The sequence below is a fragment of the Myotis daubentonii genome, chromosome 19 (assembly GCF_963259705.1).
Source record: "Myotis daubentonii chromosome 19, mMyoDau2.1, whole genome shotgun sequence".
Classification (NCBI taxonomy): domain Eukaryota; kingdom Metazoa; phylum Chordata; class Mammalia; order Chiroptera; family Vespertilionidae; genus Myotis; species Myotis daubentonii.
Window position 1 is genome coordinate 11,186,384 of NC_081858.1, and position 23,531 is coordinate 11,209,914.

At 45.4% G+C, this 23,531-nt stretch overlaps 2 protein-coding genes across 2 annotated transcripts in view; one reads left to right on the forward strand and one right to left on the reverse strand.

Annotated features, from left to right (window-relative positions):
• Positions 1-13,921, reverse strand: part of CUX2 (cut like homeobox 2) — a 123,542-nt gene extending 109,621 nt beyond the window's left edge. The window contains exon 1 of the mRNA XM_059677106.1: positions 13,868-13,921. Within this exon, the coding sequence (XP_059533089.1) occupies positions 13,868-13,921 (54 nt within the window). The remainder of the gene's footprint in view (positions 1-13,867) is intronic.
• Positions 1-23,531, forward strand: part of PHETA1 (PH domain containing endocytic trafficking adaptor 1) — a 396,663-nt gene that overhangs the window by 126,616 nt on the left and 246,516 nt on the right. The gene's annotated exons all lie outside the window — the stretch shown is intronic.

Genomic DNA, 23,531 nt, shown 5'->3' on the forward strand with positions numbered 1-23,531 from the left:
GGCAAAACCACGGGCTGTTAATGGGGTGAGAATCACATAAAATGGATCATCTTCAAATCTTTTCCTCTCTATGTACAGAAAGACCTTTGCAAAAACTCCACGGTTTCCAGAACAAAAGATCTCTACCCAATGTTTTCACAATGATCTGCTGGCTGACCTTGTGTGAATTACTCTCATTCCTTGGCTGCATATTTCTCATTCGCAAACAACAATAGTAATTGTAACACAAAACAGTAGCTATTATTTATAGGTTGATGAATATATGCTGGACACCTTGCATGGATCCATTCTTTGAATCGTGACAACGATTTGAGACAGTTGCTGTTTTTATCCCCATTATACAGATGAGGAAACTGAGGCTCAAAGAAGTACAGTCACTTGGACAGTCTGTGTCAAAGACAGAATGTTAACCTGGAGCCGGCCACAGTCAGAAACCTTCACTGACCTCCTGTGTTGGAAAGTTAGCTCTACCTGTTCAGACAAAAGCCATCAGATCAACTCAGACTCATCATTCCTGTTTTCAAAATGGAGATTCCAACAGGGAAGCCCCAGCCACCTCCCAGTCCTGGTGGTGTCTGCTTTTTGTGGAGACAGCTTCAGAAAGAAAAATAGGCAATTTTATTTTGGATTCTCATGATTGCTTTTGGGTTCTCAGGATCCTGGCAGGATGCTGGCATGCCAGAAGGGACAGAAATGAAAGGATGTGAAGTCTCTCAGGTGAAGCAACAAGTGACCAAAGGAGCTCAGGATGCAGAGGACCCAAGCTCTAGAACCATGGTTCTCAACTGGGAGTGATTTTGTCCCTTTGGGAACATTTTGGCAATGTCTAGAGATACTTTTGAATTGTCACTACGGGGAGGGGCGGGGTGCTACTGGCATCTAGTGGGTTGAAGCCAGAGATGTTGCTAAACATCTTACAATGTATAGAACAGCCCCTACAGCAAAGAAATTATCCAGTCCATAAGGTCAATAGTGTACATGTTTGAGAAACCCAGATCTGCAAAGAGCTGGGGACATTCACCCTGGACTATAGAAGACTCAGGATGAGAGAATCGTTACATATTTGAAGAACTGGAGAGGAGGTCAGATCTGTGTGGGCAAAGGAAGTTACACATAAACAGGTTTTCAGGTCGACATAAGGAAGACAAGCTTGAGGGTCGGAAGTGAGTTCCTGTCCCCAAAGGTGTCCAAGCATAAGGTGTCAACTGGTGGGCTCTGTGAAAGGGAAATAAGCCTGGAACACAATGACCTTTCCTTTCCCATCCAAGCCTGACTCTGGATAAAGTCCTCAGGAGCAGTTATGCAATTTGAGGTTCCCTCTGCCTGGAGGTTCCCACTTAACTCTGCCTGAGGCTCAAAGAGTTTGTAAACTCCCTCGTCTAAGGTCACAAAAGTGGTGGGGAGAAGTGAGGACTGGAATAGGAATCCGTCTGATCGCAAAGCTCATTAGGAAGGTACTCCTCAAACTCAGTAATTCTCCTTAAGATAAAGCACAGCGCCATCTCGTCTGTCACTGCTTTGGTTAGAACTGGTTAGGAACTCTGGACCCAACCAACACTGGAGACCTAAGTTCAACAGTTCAGCCCTCTCTCATGTTAAGGACACAAAAACATGTTCCATAAGTTGCCCAGTCCCCCACTTATTTTTTTAAACAAAAACACTGCTGCCAGCAGTGAAAAGACATTGTCCCCAGCACACACTTTAATTGATGTCCCCAACCATTCAGGAACATGGATGAAAGAAAACTCGCTTTATTAATAGGCCCTCATGCTAATTAGTACAATTTATTGTCGGAGAGGCTGCCCCTGCCTTCTGCAAACGTTACAAGTGCGGACAAAAAAACTTTTGTTGTGAACTCAAGACGGTATCGCTGCGTGACCAAGACAGCCAAGCACGCCACAAAGAGACAGGAAAAGCTTGAGGCTTAAAGAGGCCGCTCGGAGGCAGTGAATTTCACTTTATGAATTTATGACATAACCTGACCATTTCTGTGATAAGAAAGACCAGATTTAAATGTTGGCTTTTTCTGCACAAAAATACACATTTCTTGCCACTTTGAGAGTCTCCCTAATGACTGAAAAGCTTTGTGGAAAAGTGCAAAAGGTGTTGGCAGGATGGGATAGGGTGGGGGGATGCTGGGGGAAAAAAACCTTTAAATGTTTAATATTCAATAAATGTGTCAATTTTACATACAGAGGCAAATGGGTCTTTATTGAGGAATTGGTAAATTTCCTCCGAGAAAAGTAAGTGCATTTTAGCCTTCAAGGAGTCCCAGCTGAATAGAAATGGAATGTGATTTGTGATAAAACTCAGCTGCTCTATAAAAGACGTTAAATAAATGTTGCTGTTTCACCAGGGATATACAAAATTGATTGCATTATAGACTGATTCTAAGATGCTGCATCCCTCTACGGCCCCCTCATCAGCTTCCGTGTGTGGGAAGCTGCTTTCAGAGACAATTTAGACTTTGTTGCAACTCCTCTTCCTCATGCTGTGGCAGAATTTTCTATAAATGCAACTCTTTCTGCTCATACTTTGTTTTAGGTTGAACCATAGGGAACTGCTAATATTTGACCACTTTTTACTTTAAAAAATTATAATTTTATCTATATCTACTTAATATTTCTGGTGGACTGGCTCTGTCATCTTGGGGAAGGCCACTGACACCACTTAACGAAAAATGTATTTGCTATTTAAGGTCCCCAGTGGAGGCATCACAGGTCCTTTTGTCTGCTCACCAGAGGGCACTCCGGGCCTGGGTGAGAATCATGCCTTTCCCTCAGCCCAGCTGGTTGAGTTTGGGATTACCACCTGCCCTTTCTGAACCTCAGTTTTTCCCACCTGCAAAATAGGTACAACTCCATCTTTTGCTCAGGGTATTTGAAAAATAAAGTGAGGCAACAGATGTGACTCTAGCTAGTAAATTGTCACATGTTCAGGACCAGGTAATATTATAAGGCATTTGTTGTGCATCCAACCAGAGGGCTGCAGGTGGGCTAACGAGGTGGACAGGACACACAGCCCTGCCTCAAGGAACTGGTAAGGTCACTGTTAACATATGATGTCTTCAGGTAAGAAATCTGGTTTCAGGGATTGAAGGGTGAACCCAAATTAATTAGGCAGGCTTTCCCGAAAGTGTACGCCTAAACTCACTCTCTCAGACATGTCCGTGCCTCTCCATGCCCACTGCCACCAGTCTAGCCCCACCACCACTTACTCCTGCCTGGATGCTTCACCAGCTCTACACCTGCCATGCTTCCATCATCCCATTTCCCCCTGTGCAGCCAGAGAGAGCATTTCAAGATACAAGCTAGATGCTGACACTTGCTTGCTTAAAACCTTCCCAGGCACCTCATCCATTTTCAGATAAAATCTGAATTTTCCAGCTCATCCTGCAAGGCCTGTGTGGTCAGGAGCCTGCCCTTGCATCCAGTGAATCTTCGCCCAGTCTCAATCATTTTGCTCCTGCCATTCCGTCCCTTTATTCTGTGATGGGAAACTGCAAAGTTCATACTAGCCCCAGGGACTTTGCATGTGCACCAGGATGCCCTCGCCTTCCAGTCCTTTGCCCAGTTTGATGGTTCCTAAAGTGCGGTCCTTGGACCAGCAGCATCAACGTTACCTGAAAAATTGTTAGAAATATAAATTCTTACTCCTGTCCTCCCCCCTGACTCCATCTCTCAGTGAGGGCCCTGCGTGTGGCCTGGGGACATGCAGCATGAAGCTCAAGCTCAAGCCACAGGCTCCCACCAGGCCCCCCGGGGGGGCACCCCTTGCCTGTCAGCCCTACATTTCAGCCTCTCACGAAGGCCTGTTCTTTAGGTAGAACATTCTGAAGAAAGAAAACTTAATAAAAATTAAAAAAAGAAATATAAATTCTTAGAAACATTCCAGACCTGCTGAATCAGAAACTCAGGGGGTGGTGCCCAGCAATATTTTTAACATGTCCTTTAAGTAACTGTAATGTATATTCGGGTCTGAGAACCACTGGTCTAGCTCATTCCCACCCCTCTGTCAGGTTTCACCTTATAAAATGCTTCTGCAAGACCAGCTCCCCAAGACAAGGTCAGGTTCTTACTATTGTCCCCCCCCCCCCCCCCCCCCGCCAACTCATTTCTATGAAGCACTATTGCATCTGTAATACTCATTTCACATTGTGTCTCTTGTTGGCTAAACTGACGCCCCATGAGGGCAGGTAACAATGTACCCTCAGTACCTAATTAATTATGCCTGGCAGAGAGTAGGTGCCCAGTAACTACTATGTGTGTTGGGTGAGCAAATGACTGACTACAGGAAGGAACAAATAAATGAGTCTTAGAAGAATGGCAGATGTTTATAAAGAAAGTGCCCCCAGGAATCCTATTATCTATCCACCAATCCATACAGCATTCCTGACCCCATCCCTGTCTAATTTTCTAACTATCACCCCAGTCAAGTCAGGAGCCAATCACAGTGGTGCATGGAAATGACTACCAAATTAGAAGGAAAGAAAAACACAAACCAGCAGAGAGGAGATTCCATCCAGTGGGTGACCTATGCCTGAACATCTCCCAAACCCCTCTCTCCTTCCCCAACAGCGACCAGCTGTGCAGAAAGCTTCCAAATAAAAACCTGCAGACGGACAAAATTGCAAGCAGAACTGCCAGTCAGCTCAGAAGATCCCAGCCCCACAGTCGTCCATATTTTCCAGCTGAGAGACTGAGTCTGTACGAAGCCCGAGTTTATTGGAAGCTTCCTGATGCTCCATGGCAGTTTGCTCTGCTCTCAGAGCTAAAGCTGGAAGGAAATCATTTCCTTTCCTATAACTCAGAGCAATTATGTTCTCTTAACACGGACATCTGGCTCGCTGCTGCTCTCCTTACTTACGTTTTCCAAACGATATCAGTTCTGGGAAGATCAATTATTACTGAAAAGTCAAGAAATGCTCACCGGTTATTTGCATTGATTTGGTTGACAAGACACAGGTTCCTTATGAACTATGGATGTCTGTGGAGGGGACAGGGAGGAAAAAAATGCAAAACTCAAGGACAGCTCAGGCCTCCACCACTGCAGGGAGCAGAGGGGGTAGAACACACTGCCCAGGACGGGGACACTGAGCTGCCCTCCTAGAGCCCCCCAAACAAAGCCGTTTCCACAAAGACAAATGGGTAGCTGGCGTCGGCCAGCGCCACACGCAGCCACAACGATATAATTGGTCTGTTACTGCATCATCTTTAATCAATAGGATCTGGAGTTTCCACAGTTTGTACGGCCCAAAATCTCCCTGGCAGCCAAGAACCAGCGGGTTGTTAAAAGGCCCGATAGTTCTGCCTTGCTAATGGGTGGCTTGTTCCCTCAACCCTGCTGATTTTTAAAATAAACTTAAATTCAATAATTGTTTAATGTTTATTTTTATTTAGTTCTGGTTCAGATGCTCTGCGTCTCTCTGACAGAAATTGATATCTGGCTCATGGTGAGCTTTATTAAAACAAACACACACACACACACACTCACACACACACACACACACACAGACAGACAAACATTTGCTGCATGCCCATTGGGAAATGGCTTATTTATTTGGACTGGCTGAGATGTGGACCCATATATCTAGAGTGAGAGATGGACAGAAGGGCAAGTTTGCCAAGCTCTGCTTTCTCCACTGGCTCCTTCATGGAGAGGGACCCTGCTAATCTTTTACCAGGGAGTTCTGTTCTTCACTCAGGCAATAGACAAAGGTGGCATCTGGGGCTTCTAATTGTGGCCTGGGTTCAGCAAACAGCTCTGGCTTCTTCAGTGTCAATGTGGCCAGATGCTGGAATGACGCACCAGAGAGGGCACCCCGTGCCTTTTCTATATGTGTTCATAATAAACAGGTGCCCGTACCTGGAGACCCACAAAAACTGGCTGGCCACCCGTGTACAACAACAACACGCGAGGTTTCTCTGCACACCATGGAAACTGGATGCAAGCTGCATGCACTGGGCTGGAGAGAGACCCACCCCACCCTCATACAAGAAGTTCCTCTTGCCTTTCCTTCTGTCACATCTCAGAGAAGCAGAGGAGATTCTGAGTCTAAAGGTAAGGTTTTGGGTGCTGGGCCTTTTTTAAGCTCACCAGTATTTGTACTCCTATGACGTGCCACTCATCATACTAAGAGGTTCATGAGTTTGTTCCCCAAACCACCACAAACCAATGACCTGAAGATCACGCTTGCCAAGGTCAAGGTAATGTGAGAGGTTGAACTGGAGACTTTCTTCACACACTCTGCATGGTGTCCCCCCCACCTATGCATCATCTTCACACTCACATTAAATCACCCATCAATACCTGTGAGGTCGACATGGGGAATCATTCGTTCCCTCCAACTAATGCCACAGTCATCGGCTGGTTCAGACTTTCACTGACCTCTCACTGCCTCTTCACCTCACCCCTCTGATTCCCAGACCTCCACTGGAGTCACTGAAACAGGCCTGTCTGATCACTCCTCAGTCCCTCCGAGGGACCCCCTCCTGCTTTCTGGGAGATGCCCAAACTACTCCTGTGGCATTTATGCTCCTTCCCACTCCTGTCCCCTCCAACCCCGACCTTCCCAGCACATGGGGCGAGAGGTCTAGGACCCAGACACTGAGTAGGGACAATGGGCTGCTATTTTCATCTTTCTAACACACTAAATAAACACAAGAAAAAATGATGTTAAAGTTCCTCTGGCCATTGGAGAAAAGGAAGATTGGAATCATCAAGCAGTTTCTGCAGGGGGTACAAGAGGAATGTTGAAAAGAACCCAGGTCTTATAAAAAGAGCTCAGTGTGCACCGGGCTTTGGCCACTTGCTAGCTGTGTCCTGGGCAAGTTGCCCCGTCTCTTTGATCTTTGCGGTGGCTATCATATTACTAATGAATCATCTCATCCTGGGAAGCATGGGCGATGCTCAGGTGCAACCCCTCACCACTGTGGGACCATTATCATTGGTCTCACTATTGCTAGAGTTGGTCCCTTCAAATTCTATCCCCTCAATACTCCTTCCATCTGGGCATTCCAGTGGCAGGTAATCTTGAGCAGACCCCCTGCCTTCCTTGTAGGGTGCATGGGTCATTTTGTGCTCCTATGCCTTCTGGACCACGCTGTCCTGCTACAGACCATACCAGTGGAACTATGATTCTGTGTGGAACCCTCTAATAATTGTCCCAATACATACAATAAGTACTCAGGGCCTGTTATCAGCTAATGAGTAAATAATGTTCTGTTCTAAATCCAAAAGCACTATTAGATACCAGAGGGGGACTAATGGGTATTTTAAGACCCCGTTAATCACATATTAACATGCTGCAAAGCAGGCGGTAGAGCCCATATGCCAACAACCCTGAGATTGAGGAGGCTTCTTCCTTTTAAACAAAGAACAAAGTGTGTGTGTGTGGGGCGGGGGGAGAGCAGGCCTGTATCCTTGGGTCTGGTCAAGCAGGCAGGCCAACCTTGAGGCAGGCGGATCCCCAAGCTGATTTACTATCTTTGAGTTAGATGGATGTTGCCGAACCTGCCTCTCCTTTTTAGGGAGTGATGGGAAAGAAGGTGGATTAGTGTCCCGGGGCTGCTGTAACAAAGTACCACCAACTGGGTGGCTTAAAACAGCATTCTTTCACAGTTCTGGAGGCTAGAGATCCAAAATCAAGGTGTCAGTAAGGCCATCCTCCCTCTGAAGGCTCCAGGGGAGAATCCATCCTTGCCAGTCCAGCACTGGTGGGCCTGGCAATCCTTGGCATTGCTTGGATTGTAGCCTCATCACTCCAATCTCTGCCTCCGTTGTCATAGGACATTCACAGGGCCCTCTTATAAGGACACTAGTCATTAGATTTAGGGCTCACTCTAATCCAGTATGACCTCATCTTAACTAATTACAACGGCAAAGTCCCTGTTTCTAAATCAAGTCATATTCTGAACTTTTGGGGGCACGATTCAACACAGATGTGAAGCCTTAACTCTGAGGGACTGTAACACGAAGCTCCTGCCACACTTCTTCCCCCCACTCAACCACACACCACTGAACATTCCAGAAAAGTTCAAGCACCCGACCTAAATTCCTCCTGCCAATCCATCACGTCATATTAACAACTTAGTTTCATATTAGCTACTTCCCATCGAGTCATATTAATATTTGTTTTCCCTAATACAATGCGAGAGTCTTCTCAGATTAGCAACTTTCTCATCACATTAGTGAAAACAACTGTTAATACAATACCATCCAAACATGACACAGTCTGATGGAGAATTGCTAACATAATCCGACTCTTTTCTACCTCAGCACAGGAACGTTGTTCTGTTGTTGAGCAAAGTGGGGACACAATGAGACAATCACCCCAGTGAGCAGAGCCACATGGGCCACCCTGGACAGAATGGATGAGGTTTGGGTGTGGAGGGAGATTCCCCCTGGAAGGAACCAACTCAGGGGGCTCTCCTCTGTTTCCAAATACTCCCCGCCCCCATAAAGAAACATTCTAACTCTTCCTAAACATCAAAGCAACCCTGGAATCTGCAGGGGAAAGGAGACAAGGTAGAGAGAGGGGTCCATTCATTACACCTTCCGCAACCCAGTTCTCGGCAGCGCTAACTTCATTGGTGTGACAAGGCAAGGTCAGTGTTGCCAAGGTTAATTCATCAAGGATGTGTGGACACAGCAGAGTTAGGGCATTGTGAGGAGCCAGCAAACTGGGTTGTTGTATTGACAAGGCCATAGGGGTGGGAGTGCGGGAGACAACACAGCTGATGACAGGCTCCCACAAAGTAGTTTAAGGAAAATCCATCTCAAGCCAGCTTGGGCTCCGGACTGACCTGGGTTCAAATCTATCACTGTCATGTCCTAGCTGGGTGATCCTGGAAATGTAACTTAATCTCTCTGTACCACCGCTTCCTCCTCTGTGAAATGGGGAAAACAGGACCTACCTATGGAGTTACAATAAGGAATAAACGAGATGAGGAACAGAAGAAACTTGAAGCCTACATAGCACTTGGCATGTGGTGAATCAGCCTTAAGACACAGTAATGGCAATGACTGTAATTCCCAAAGCGAGTCAAGTTCATCCATATGTTCTGAGTGAAATCTATGCTAGGCATTGTGGAAAAACAAAAGTTGAGTATGATACAGTCCCTCCTGCAGAGGCAGGAGGCAGGGGTCATATCACAAGAGATCTTCAAGCCAAAGCAAGAAGTCTGAACTTTATCCTGAGAAAAATTGGGAGCTGTGGGAGTAAAACCTCCCAAGTTTTAGTAGAGTTGAGGGAATGGAGGCCTGTGAAGACAGGATACATTGCTTCTCTTGCTGCCAAACCAACTGTCATCTTACTGGTTCCTTAAGTCCCAGCAAAAGAGGCCTGAGGGACAGCAAGAAACAGAGGCAGGGAGAACAGTGAAGAAGGTGAGTATGGGCTTCTCAATGACAGGGTTAGCTCTCTTGGTCTCTCTGCCAGTATGTCTGAGAGACTAGCAGAGCCCCCGGCACATCTGAAGCTACAAGGTTGCAGAATAAACGCCCCCTCCAAACAGCGCTCCACGTGGCAGCCAAGAGCTTGCTGCCAAGAGGCAAGAGGCCAAGATTTCTTTCCAACAGAGATATCCCCTTGCCAATCAAAATACAGCCAGCGCACAACCCAGAAAATTGGACTGTTTGCCATCAGTGAAGCAGATGACACCAGCCTCCCAGCAAGGGGAAAGAACCATACCACAAGGACCTAAACACCTATTTCCTCCCCCCGTCGCTCCCCACGTTTAATCTCCATAGATCAACCAGATGAGGGCACAGCTTCTACAGTTGAAACACACGGGTTCTATGCCCAGCCCCTTCACTGAGCAGCTGTGCAACCTGGGGCAAGTCGCTTAACCTTTCTGAGACCCACCTGTATCCACACCATGGGGTTCATACCACATAGAGTTGTTAGGGGGATTAAATAAGATTATATTAAGAAGTGCTTATCAGCACCTGGTGTTTAGTCTGTGCTCAATAAATGCTTGTTTCTGGTATCCTATACAATAAAAGCATAAGATGCAAATCAACCAAACGGTGTAGTGACCGGTCGCTATGACGTGCACTGACCACCAGGGGGCAGACACTCAATGCAGAAGCTGCCCCCTGGTGGTCAGTGCACTCCCACAGGGGGAGTGTCGCTCAGCCAGGAGCCAGGCTCACGGCTGGTGAGCACAGCAGTGGTGGCGGGAGCCTCTTCCACCACCTCCACTGCAGGCAGGCTGTAAGGAGTGAGGGGTCCCAGACTGCAAGGGGGCACAGGCCAGGCTGAGGGCCCCCCCCCCACACACACACACAGTGCACGAATATCGTGCACCGGGCCTCTAGTCTATAAGATGCTTCATCCATCTAGAATTCAGCTAACTGACAATATCAGCTATCCAGAATTAGGGCTGGGAACCAGAAAAGGCATCTAAGGAGTTAAAATACTAGTAAATGTCAGAGTGAACACACAGAAAATCCAATCATGAAAAACATTTAATATAATATTAGTAATATTATTGTCCTAGAATTAACATAATAGTAATATATTCATTAGAAACCCCCTTCCCCCAAGCCTTGGGCCTGACCATTCAAATAATCTTGTCATTTAACCAGCTGTGTGCTGGTGAATGCTTAACAACCAGGTCTCTGGAGAAAGAGAGTTCTGATGTGTACCATTTCCACGGTGTAAATCCTCCCACCATGGTCAATGTCAAGCTCCCACTGTGATGTTAGTACACCTAGAGTTAAGAACCGAGGCTGTCAGCTTTGATCACTACTGCATTAATCTTCCCACATCCCTATGACATCAGTGCTATTTTAGCCCCATTTTCTAGACAAGGATGGTGAAGCTCAGAGACATCCATTTCCTTGTTCAAGGTTATACAGTGAGAAGCTGCAGCAGCACCATAATTTGAATCCAGGTCTGTGTGGATTTCAAAGCTCACACTCTGCAGTTGGCTCAAATTCTCCCCGTTCACAAATAATACTTTCTTTCCTCCTCCCCAAACTCTTGCATTTTCTGAGCCCATTGCTGTCGATTATTGTCTGGAGGCCACTTTCCCAGCAAGTCACTCTCGTTTGGCTCTACAGGCCTTCCTGTCATCCTATCTGCTGTGACCTTGGTGACCTTCCCACTTCTCTTTTCCCAGGCAGTGAGAGACGCGCCTCTTCCCCACTCCAGACAGATGAAACCACATGCTTCCCTAATAAAACAGCTGAAAGACCCACATCCCCTATGTCCTCACCTCCAGAAATAGCCCCTCATGACACAGGGGCCCTGTTGGCTGCATCTACACATCCTCTCAGTTTCTTAAACTCTAATGTTCACAAGAATGACCCGAGGTCTTGTCTAAGCACAGATTCTGATTCTGGATGTCCAGTGTGGGGCTGTGTCCCAGCATTTCATCAGGCATTCAAGTGATGCTAATAGAATAGTCCATGGTGAACTACACTTTAAGTAGAGAAGGTCTAAATCCCAAACATTCAAATCCCCCAATTGCTTGTGGGAGCCCTACATTCATTCCTCTGTGTTTCAAGGTTCTATAAATCCCCAAAGCAATGAGGAGCAGAGAGGCAATGACAGGGAGGAGGCTAATATTATTCAGCATTCTTGACTATAAGCAGCAGACTCCCAACTCAAGGTAGCTTAAGCATAAAAAGGAAACCATTGCTTATATCTTAATAGTGCAGGGATAGCTTCAGGCATGGCTTGATCCAGGAGCTCAAACAATATGGACAGAGTTTGATCTCTCACTTTTGTTTCTGCTTCCCTGATAGTCCTCATTCTCTCTCACCATGGCTAGCTCTTCCAGTAATCTGGGAAACCGGTTGCCGGCAGCCCCAGGGTCACACTCTCCCAGAAGAAAAGGACTCTTCTTTCCCCACCCACCGTGTTCATGTAAGAACATAGGCAAGTTTTATTGGAACACAACCACATTCATTCAAGTACATATTTTCCATGGTTGCTTTCCTGTTACAACAGCACGGGTTGAGTGGTTACAACAGAAACCATGTGGCCCGTCAAGCATAAAATGTTTACTATCTGGCCATTTTCAGAAAAAAAACACACGATTTTAGACAGCAATAATAGCAGTAATAACACTTAGCTAAACTAACATACACACTGTATGTCAAATACAGTTGTAGGCACTCGTTTGCTTCTTACAACAATGCTATGAGGCGGGGAAACTGAAGAGTGAAGAGGTTAAGCACACTCAACTCAAGGTCAGGCAGCAAGCAGCACAGATGAAACTAAAATTCAGCAGCCTGACCCCAAATCCCATAATTATAACAGCTCTACTAATCAAACAAGGGTCTCCAGGAAGCTTCAGTAAGTAGGTGTCTAAATCAGGGTGTGATTTTCCAACTACTGGTTCAAGAAACACACATACACATTTGCTGAAGCAAAGTAGTGAATCCTATACAGCTCCCTCTGCTATTGAGTTGTCTAGTGCTGTCTATCAGTGCTGTGATGGACAGAGCTGTCCCAGTGAGCCATCAGGATTACCTGGTGGACAGGGTGGACCAAACCCCATGAGCTAACCAAGGCTGCACATCCCAGAAGTGGGGGCTTTACTGCCACACAAGTCCGATATGAGCACCAGCTCCAGGCACAGGCTCTACCGATAAACCCACCTCTCTCTGAACAGGCTCTCACCGGGTTTGGCTACAGAGCTCCAAGAAGACTATAAGCCTCTGATGTTTCTCATTAATTTGCAAAGCCTTGCCTAGGAAGCTGCTAGGACAGCACTGAAGATAGAGTCCCACCTTCCGCCCCTGGTGGGCCACTGAGGGGGTCACAGACTTTTACTGCCAGTCCAGGGAGGCAGTGACTAGTAGCCAGGAGCATGCTCATTTCCAAAAGAGAGTTCAGGGCTTCCCCATGGGTCTGGGTTCAAAGTCCGGTGCTGCAACTTACCAGTTGTGTGACCCCAAGGCATTTCCTCTCTCTGAGCCTTAGTTTCCTTGTCTATAAAAATGGTTGTAATGGTAACACCCTATGAAGGGTAGTTGTGACTTTAAGAGACAAAATATATATAGCCCTGACTGGTTTGGCTCAGTGAATAGAGCGTCGGCCTGCGGACTCAAGGGTCCCAGGTTTGAGTCCAGTCAAGGGCATGTACCTTGATTGTGGGCACATACCCAGTAGGGAGTGTGCAGGAGGCAGCTGATCGATGTTTCTCTCTCATCGATGTTTCTAACTCTCTATCCCTCTCCCTTACTCTCTGTAAAAAATCAATAAACAAAATATATTTTTTAAAAAAGAGAGAGAAAATATAGCAAGCATTTGGCATAGAATGTGAACACTAAGAGAATGGGGCTTTGTAGTTAGACTGGCCTGGCTTCAAATCCTGTCTGCACTACAGTGCTGTGCAACAGCTATTCCATTGAGCCTCAGTTTTCTTATCTACACAATGGGAATCATTATAAAACTTGCCTCTTGGGTTGCTGTGAGAATTAACTGAGCCTGTGGGTGGTTAAGGGTCAACACAGTAAAATGCTCAATTTTAGCTTTTAAGATTACCATCAACCAAGACATGCAAGAGATTATTGTCTCAGCAATGCAATGTACCCTTATTTTCTGAGGTAAAGGTGACATGAACTGGCCTTTGGGAAGCCTGTCCCAGCCGCTGGTGAGGTGATCCAATGTTCCAGGGTCCCGATGTTGGGGGAGCCAGCCCTGCAAACACCCAAACTCTATGCAGCTCCTTGCTGCTGTGGTTTTGGGTTGGGTCCCCAGAGGAGGCATCCTTCTAATAGGTTTCTTACATTAATGCTCATGGCCTGGGCTGCGATAACTGATGGGGGGGCCCTCAGTGCTCTGGCTCAGGGCCTCAGAGCCAAGAAAAGGACGTGGCTGAGTCCCCGGGGAGTCTTGCCCAGGTCTTACCTTCAGCCCATAGGACTCTGAGATCCACTTGTACACCCACTGCAGGCCTGACATTCCCTCTGCGAGGCCAAAGCTGCTTCAGATTTCCTGTGGCCAACAGAAACCCTGCGCTACAGCCTGCTCCCCACTTTCTCCCAGCTTCTGCCCCCTCTCAAGAAGCAGCACCATATCTACACAGATGCTCAGGCCAGGAGTCTGGGAGGCATTTCCATTCATTCCATTCCGCCACATTAAACGAGGCCCATCAGCTGCTCTTCTAGGAAGCCCAAGCCATCCTCTGCCACTACTCAGCCTCCTCCGGGCCACCCACTTGCCCCCATAACATGGTTTCACAGGGACCCCGACAATGCTATAGGAGAGCTTTGCTCTATGTATACTCCTCCACGAGCTCCCTGGGCGCTGAGTCAAAAACCTGGGCCCCCCCCATGTGGCCAAAGCAGCCTGCCACCCTGCTCTCCACCTGCATCTCCCAGTCCCTCCACACTCCAGTCACATGAGCTCTCAGGCCCCAGAGCAACCCTCCCAAGACAGGCGACACACGTGTGCAAGCCCAGACACACAGACACCCACAGTGGTAAAGAAGCACTAATCCTGTGCCCAAGCCTGCTTGAGCTGGCCTTGCTGGTATCCACTGTCAGCCTCTCTTGACTAGAATGAGAATTCCTTTAGGGGAGGGATTTTGTGGCCCAATTCAAGGCAGTGGCCCCAGTACCTGGCACATCAAATGTTTGTTGACTGAATGAGACTCATTTGCTGATCTAAAATATGGTCTGAGGATCCTTCTCAATGTGGTACTCCAGTAAGCCGGAATTGTCGGAGTTGCCTGCCAGATGCAACCTACTTTCAAAGTTTGTCTGGGCGGGTCTACACACCTCTAATTATTTGGGAATGAGACAGTGTACAAATAAATCATTTTAGCTCTCTCAATCAGTTGCCTTTCATTATGTGTAGAAAACCTTTCAGTCCTTTACCTTTTGTAGTGGAAAATGGTTTGGTGGGGTTGAACTTCGAACCCAACAGGGCTATTGTTGGGTTCCCTCAGTGTTGGACATCTGCTGGCAGGGACCTTAGGGAGTCCGTGAGGAACTGCACACATGTTTGAACCAATGCATCAGTGAGGCTGCACGGTAGAAAAAGATGCCCAGGAAAGTCAGGTCATATATCAGTGATGGCAAACCTATGACACACGTGTCAGAGGTGACACGCAAACTCATTTTTTTGGTTGATTTTTCTTTGTTAAATAGCATTTAAATATATAAAATAAATATCAAAAATATAAATCTTTGTTTTAGTATGGTTGCAAATATCAAAAAATTTCTATATGTGACATGGCACCAGAGTTAAGTTAGGGTTTTTCAAAATGCTGACACGCTGAGCTCAAAAGGTTCGCCCTCACTGCCATATATTGCTGCTTCCTTAGGAAATCACCATACACAACTCGCTGAGTCACCAAGATAGTTGGAAACAGGTTCTAGAAAATCTAAACTCCTGGAAATCCCAGGAGACCCAGAACTGGAGAAACCATTGGGAGGTAGAGGGAAAATATTTCCCAACAGGGAGACCGGGGGGCCAGGTAAGTTGGGGTGGGCTCTGGGTTTGATGACTGGTTTCTCTGTTCAGGGACATTTTGAAGCAAAAAGTGAATATTTCTGATGCTTTCGCAAGGTTTCTTGGGGAACGGGGTTGATGGCAGGAGGAAAAGGAGATGGAGGGAGAGAAGAGTAATTAGTGCTATTAATTACATCTCAACCACAGCCTACGTTTCTGCCCCGGGATTAAAGAAACATTCATTTGGAACGACTATTAAGGTCTTAAATTCAATGCTTCACAAATCAGGTCGGTGGAATGAAAATTCTTTCCCTGTAGGGACCAGGAGGCAGAGAGCAGAGAATTTTCTACCCAGGTTGCTGCAGCCCAGCTGAAAAAGTCAGGGCTCATGAGCCAGGGGGGAAGACGGTTCAGTTGTTATTGTTGCTGGCTGTTTTTATTTTTAATTTTTAAAGCTGCTTGAGGCAGGCACGTGCTCCAAATGTATAATCTAATGTCCTATAAAAGTCACTAATGTGATTATACTTTTATATCATATTAGAGAAAATGAATACTAATTCAATACCAAACACTAATTCACTAGCACCCCAAATTGGTGAGAGGCTGCAAAACATTTACTGCTGAACTTTCCGGCTGGTGCCTAAGAGAGTGTGGTGATGTTTTCAGGAGTTGGTGTATCCGTTTGGTGAATTGGGTGATCAGAGATGTTGGGGGTCTGCCATCTCTCCTGTGGCGGACAGATGCTAGAGTGGGCCCTCCCAGGAAATATACATCCTGTCCCCTTTCAGGGACTTCTCAATGCTCAGAAGAAATTTCAAAACACAAGAACTGCAATTCCTTTGGGATTTTAAAATTAAGTGTGTTGTTCAATAGGGCAGTGTTGGCAGATCTGAGTCAAGGTTGGGAACAGCTTCTTGAAAGGAAGACTGCTAAGAACTATACTAGGAAGTTAATATTAATGGCCAACATTTACTGAGCATTTACTGTGAGACAGGTAACTGGTAAACACTTTCCTTCCATTCATTCATCTAACTCTCAAGAGTACCCTATGAAGTAGGAACCATTTTTATGCCTGTTTGACAGATGAGGAAAATGGAGGCTCAGAGAAGTGAAGTGATTCATTCAAAGTCACACAGCCAGTTGAGGAATAGAGCTGGAATCCAGGCCAAGCAATCTCGATACAGAGCTGCATTCCTATCACTCAACTTAACTGCTACCTCGGTAAGGAGTTGGGCCTGTTGACCAGACAAGTACATTTTACCCGTCTTATTTCATGTTAGTCTCGAGGCAGTTCTTGGGTAGATTTGTTATTATTTCCATTGTACAGATGAACAAACTGAGGTTCAAAAGTGACCTAATTTGCTTAATGTCACCCACTACATAGGAAGCAATAGAACCAGGACTCACACTCCAGGCTGGCTGGCTCCAAAGTCAAGGCTGATAACCACTGTACTATACAACCTCCCAAGACCACAATCCTCAAAGGAAGGCCTACATATCTTTCCTTTCTCCAAACCAGTGTTCATCAGAGCCTCTCTATTTTCCTGGAGCCTTTTCTGCTCCTACTTCTGACCGGGAGTCATGGAAGGGCAGTGTGGGTCAGCTTCTGGAATAATTCATTCCCTGGAAACTCTCTTGAGGGACCCCTGATTCCCTGCTCTCCCAATACCTCCATCTCATGGGGACCATGTCCCATTTTATCATCAAACACCAGCTGCATCTCCCTATTCTGGCCAGCCGCATCCAGAAATGCAGGGCCAGAATTACAATGCGTCAGTTCACCTTCATAAATAATATTTTGCAATTTCCTCATCCGGGGCATGGATAAATTATTCTTCTGTATCAAGGTTACAACGATCAAAAAGGTGGCCTGGCTGGCCTTCCTCGAGAGTAGGGATAAAAAGGAGGCTCTGATTACATCAAGGCGCCAGGCTGAGGGGGGAGCCCTGGGTCCCCAGGCTTCTGCTTCGTGGCTACATGACAATCAGATATCTGAAAATGCATGAACTCTGATTTTAAGGTCCTGCTGGAGAAGGGATTGACGTGACAAGCAAGTCTGACTTTCACATCAGACGTTACAGTTGAGAGAAAGAGCCCTCTGATTAGAGTGCATTTAACACTGTTTTCTTGTTCCTTTCACTGAGAGCACCGAACTACCCCGCTACAATCACACACACACACACACACACACACACACACACACACACGTACACGTACACATTCACACTCATACGCATGTACACATTCACACTCTCTCTCTACACAGGGTGTTATGGGCTGAATTGTGCCCCCCGAATTTATATGTTGGAGTCCAACCCCCCCAGGACTTCAGAATGGACATATCTCTTTTTGGAGATAAATTGAGGTAATGGAGTTAAAATGACATCATTTATTGGGCCCCGATTCAATATGACTGGTGTCTTTATAAAAAGGAGAAATAGGATATAGTTAGCATAGAAGAAAAATGCCTTGTGAACACGAAGACGGCCTTCTCCTCGCCAAGGAGAGAGCCCTCAAGAAATCAACCTTGATGACACCTTGCTTTTGACTTGACGCCTCCACAACTGCAAGAAAGTAAACTTCTGTTGGTTAAGCCCCAGTCAGTGGTACTTTGTTATGGTGACCTGAGCAAATGAACACACTAAGACACACTTTTTTAAAAGCAGGAAACAAGCTATCAAGTGGATCCTACTGGGATGCGGCCATTACTAGTATCTGAAGCTAATCTGTGTTCTTAATTATGTATCTGCTTATGGTCTATCTGTCCCCACTAGAATAAAAGCTCCATGAGGTCAGGCATATTTTTCCACCACTATATCCCCAGAAACCAGAACAGTGCAAAACTTGTAATACTAATTTGTTGAATGAATAAGTAATTGAATAAATGAATGAATGCCAGAAAGAATGAGTTTTGCTTTTACATGCTGCAATTTGGAAAGATGCCTCCATTGACCTGGAAGGATGGTAGGCAGAGAAACCTCTTAAAACAAAATCCAGGGGCTTACCTCAGCAAGAACCCCTGCACCTTGAGTTGCTTTGTGAAATGCAGAGAAGAAAAGGCAAGAGAAATGTTTGCCCACCCCACCACCATTTTCTTAGGTGCTCAATAAATATCAATTGAATGACTAAACAAATGACAACAGAAAGCCCTATTCTCAATAATCACTTGGAAATGGCCAGTGAGATAGCCAGACCCAATCCATGAGCATTTGATGGTGGGAGCGGGCCTGACCAGCCTTCTACTTCTCAGCCAGCTGAGAGATCTCCCTGCCCTTCTAGGGGAGGCCAATAGCACCAGACCCTTCTCTGGCTGTCTGTCAGCACTGAGAACTCATGACACAGTCTACTTCTCCCCACACACACTCATGACACCCCACAGCCCCCGGTTTCAGCAAGGTGACACTAACATTTAGCCTTCCCCCTGCACCTGCCCTCCATGCATCCAGTAGGCGCCCAATTCTCAATGCCCTCCCAAATCCAGATGAAACTGTGAATTCTCCCTGTCAGTGCTGTATATCACTTTGAGATATATACCATATTAGCAGAAAGAACTGAATTATATTGCATTCATGATGCAATTAAACACTTCACTAGGAATCAATGTAAAACTGATGAGGCCTGAAAGTAGTGCATATGGCTTAGAACATTATAAAACATTACCTTCACTCAAATCCTTTTCAGTAGCAATTTAAATCTTCTTACAGTTACTGCTGCCAATGGTAAACCATCTACTGATTCATAACAGTGCATGGTAACGAATGAATTTTTTTAAAAATTTATTCAACTACTAAATTACCCATGAAACTGGAATAGCTGACAGGAGTAATCTGAATTATTATTAGCTCTGCAAGTATTCTGCATTAGCCAATTTAAAACCACGGTTCTCAGGCAGGAACCAGTTAGTACAGCCAGAGTGTTAAATGACTGCAATAGTTCTTCATTTTACTGCTGCTTACATTTAAAGGTCAAGAGATAAAAATTACATATGACTCCAAACATAAGAAGGGTGTTTATCTTTTTCTATGAATCGGGTCAGTAGTAAACTTTAAAACACATTTGAGATGCAACTGTACAAACTCAAAGGCCTTTGGAATATTTAGAAATCAGAAGGCTGGTGTGAGAGAGTTTCTTCTCCCTCCTCCATCAATGTATCCTTGTGGTCTTGAAACTTGCTCTCCCCTCTCCCCCAAATAATCTAGTCCGTATTTTTCCTCTCTGACCTTCACACGCCCCCAAGCTTTTCCCAGAGCTCGGGCAGCTCTGGAAGGATCTCAAAGCCACAGTAGGAGGAAATCACAGGAGTGGGAGTTCCCTCCCTATGAAGAGGTCATTTGGCCCACAGCCCTCTGCCTTCTGCCAGGGGCAGCAGCAAGACTGAATCTTCCAAGCCCCTACTCCCTTCCTGTCCGCTGTCTGTTGGTGTTTTTTCCCTCCAAAGCCCAAGGGAAAATCCAAAGTGAGAGAAAGAAGCAGTTTTCTGCAGGAGTCCAATGTTATCAATGCATGATTGAACAAGGACCATAAAACACCAGTTTCATTTCTTTGTGTGGCTCTGGCAAGATAGGAACACAGGTTGTGAGCTCTGTAGAAGGAAGAGCTAGGCAAGTTCAAGACGTGATTCTGTTTCTTTTTAAATTTCCTTTCTTTAAGGGTAAATGCGCCCCCCCCTTTAACCACAAAGTTAATATATGCTCATTATAAAAAAACTTCAATGGACAGAGAAGCACACAAAGAAAAAAGTTGGACAGCTCTATCTTTCCACTTTGCATTCAGCTATCAACAAATAATGATTAAGCATCTACTGTATGCCAGAGCCAGGAGATACAGTAAACAAAACCATTGGAACACTCTGGAGTCCACCCTTCTGGGCTTTTCTCTATATTCATTTGTTGGGGTGTTTTTCAAAAGTGGGATCCCATTCTACTATTTGCTTTATTCACCCAACAAAGTGTTCTGGACACCTTTAACTGAAAGGCTATTCAAACCAGATCCTTCCAGAGCTGCCCGAGCTCTGGGAAAAGCTTGGGGACTATGTATCTACCTAAACCTGCACGGACATTTTTATACTATCACTAGAGGCCCTGTGCGCAAATTCGTGCACCAGTGGGGTCCCTTGGCCTGGCCTGTGGGATCGGGCCAAAACTGGCTCTTCGACATCCCCCGAAGGGTCCTGAATTGCGAGAGGGCACAGGCCAGGCTGAGGGACCCCACCAGTGCATGATTGGGGCCGGGGAGGGATGGAGGAGGTTGGCCAGCCAGGGAGAGACCGCAGGAGGGCTCCAGGGCGTGTCCGGCCCGTCTCGCTTAGTCCCGATCAGCTGGACCCCAGCAGCAAGCTAACCTACCGGTTGAAGCACCTGTCCCCTGGTGGTCAGTGCATGTCATAGCGAGCGGTTGAGTGGCTTTACCATATCATTAGCATATTACGCTTTGATTGGTTGAACAGCCAACTGGACGACTGGACACTTAGCATATTAGGCTTTTATTATATAGGATGAGCCATTTTACAAATAAACATTATTCAAGCTACAAGTAAGGATGTGCCCAGCCTTATGTTTAAATGAATGTTCAACCTGTTTGGGCAAGTTAAGGATGGGGGGATGTGGAGAATGAGGACACTCCTGTGAAAAAATTCTTTCATTGTGCAGGGAAAATACTTGTGCCCCTCCCCGTCTTCCCACAAATGATCTTTTGCACACAAGCTGATTTCCATGGACTGATGTAGCGTTAAAATGTGAGCACTCACAAGCTTATGAGCAGCAGCAGCACGAACATCTGCTATTTGCAGGATGGCAAATCCACCTTGGTGAGAGTAGCAGCAACTGCCCAATCTCTTTGCCACCAGGAGGCCCCCACTTAAACCAGTGGGTCTATCCAGGGTGATTCTGCCTCCTGGAGAACATTTGGTAATGTCTGGAGACATTTTTGGTCATCTCACTTTAGGGAAAGGGTGCGTACTACTGGAATCTAATTGAGACCAGGGATGCTGTAAAACATTCTACAATGCACAGGAACTCCCCCCCCCCCCAAACAAAGGATTATCCAGCCCAAAATGTCAATAGTATCAAGTTTAACCTTTCTCTAATCAAAGTCTAAGGCAGTTTAGGTTGGTATGGTTGACAGACTGGGTTTTGGACAGACCTATATTCAAGGCCTAGTTCAGCCACTGGCTAACTGGGCAACCTTGAACAAATGACTTAATCTCTCTGAACCTTGGTATTGTTAATGCCTTTACCTACTTATTAAGAGCATCATTTAGGGATTACATAAAATAATCTGTGTTAATTATGATTATTTACAGTAGAAGTGCTCAGTGGCATTACCACCATTCATCCTGAAAAACTGAAACTCAATATGCATTGAACACTAACTCTTCAGTCCCTGGTAACCACCATTCTACTTCCGTCTCTATGAATTTGACTCCTCGACATACCAACCATACAGTATGATACAATAGAATCATACAGTGTTTGTCCAGGTTCTCCAGGTTAATCCATGTTACAACATGTGATGAGATTTCCTTCCTTTTGAAGGCTGAATAGCATTCCATTGTATAAATATACCACACTTTATTTATCCACTCATTTGTCAATGAGCACTTAGAGGTCTGATTCTGGAGTCAAAACTCTGGCCATCATGTAGACAGCTATGTAGCACCAGACTTGCTACTAACCCTCTCTGACTCTGATGAGTCTTCTGTAAAATGGCATAAGAGTATCCATCTGAGGCAAACAGTACAGATTGTTCACCCCAAACTATCCCAACTCCCTCTGGTTGCCATAACAAAGTAACACAGACTGGGCAGCTTAAACAACAGAAATTATTTTGCTCACAATTCTGGAAGCTACAAGTTGCAGATCAAGGTATGAGCAGAGTCTGTTTCTTTGAGGCTATTCTCCATGCGATTTTCCCCATGTCTTCATGTGGTTTTCCCTCTGTACATATATGTCTGTGTCCTAATTTCCTCTTCTTATAAGGACACCAGTCCTATTGGATTAGGACTCAATACAATGACCTTATTTTAACTTAATTCCCTTAAAGGGAAAAATAATTACCTATATCTAAATACAGTCACATTCTGAGGTCACTCACTGGGGGATTAGGACTCCAACACATGAATTCTAAAGAGACATAATTCAACCCATAACCAGAAGCTGGAAAGCTACAAGGTCTGATTTCCCAGCCTCTCTTGCAGCTTCAAGTCGCCAGAGTTCTAGACAATGAGATGAAGATTAGATATGCCTAAGGAGGACTTTGCTTCACAAATTAAAAAGTAGAATTCTCACTAGATGTAAACCTTTTCCCCTCTGTTCCTTTGGTATTCCCTTCTTATTCCTTCCTGGCCTACAGATATGAGACCCAGTTGGAAGAAGAATGGCCATTTTCAGCTATGAGGATGAAAGCCAAGATGATGAAATGGAAAGACAGAAGAATCACCTACCTGTGAACTTTGTCATGTGAGAAAAACAAACCCCCAAGATGTCCTTCAGTAGGTGAATAAATAAATAAACTCTGGTACATCCAATCAATGGAATATTATTCAGTGCTAAAGACAAATGAGCTATCAAGCCATGAAAAAACATGGCGAAAACTTAAATGCATATTACTATGTGAAAGAAGTCCATTTGAAAAGGCTACATACTGAATGATTCCAGCTATCTGACATTTTGGAAAAGGCAAAACTCTGGAGGCAGTAAAAAGATCAGTGGTTGTCAGGGGTTGGAGGTGGGGATGAATGAATCCGCAGAATACAGAGGATTTTTAGGGCAGTGAAAACACTCTGTGTGGTACCATAATGATGGATACATGACATTATATATTTGTCCAAATCTATAGAATGTACAAAACCAAAAGTGAACTCTAATATAAACTATGAACTTTGGATAATGATGTGTCAATGTTGGTTCATTGATTGTAACAAATGTCCCACTGTGGTGTGGGATGTTGATGTGGGAGACTGTGCATATGTGGGGGTCAGAGGGCATATGTGCACTTGCTATATATTCTGCTTAATTTTGCTGTGATTCTAAAACAGCTCCAAAAATAAAGTCCATCTACACTAATAAAAGAGAAAAATGGTAATTGGCGTACGACACTCCCCTTTTCATTGGCTAAT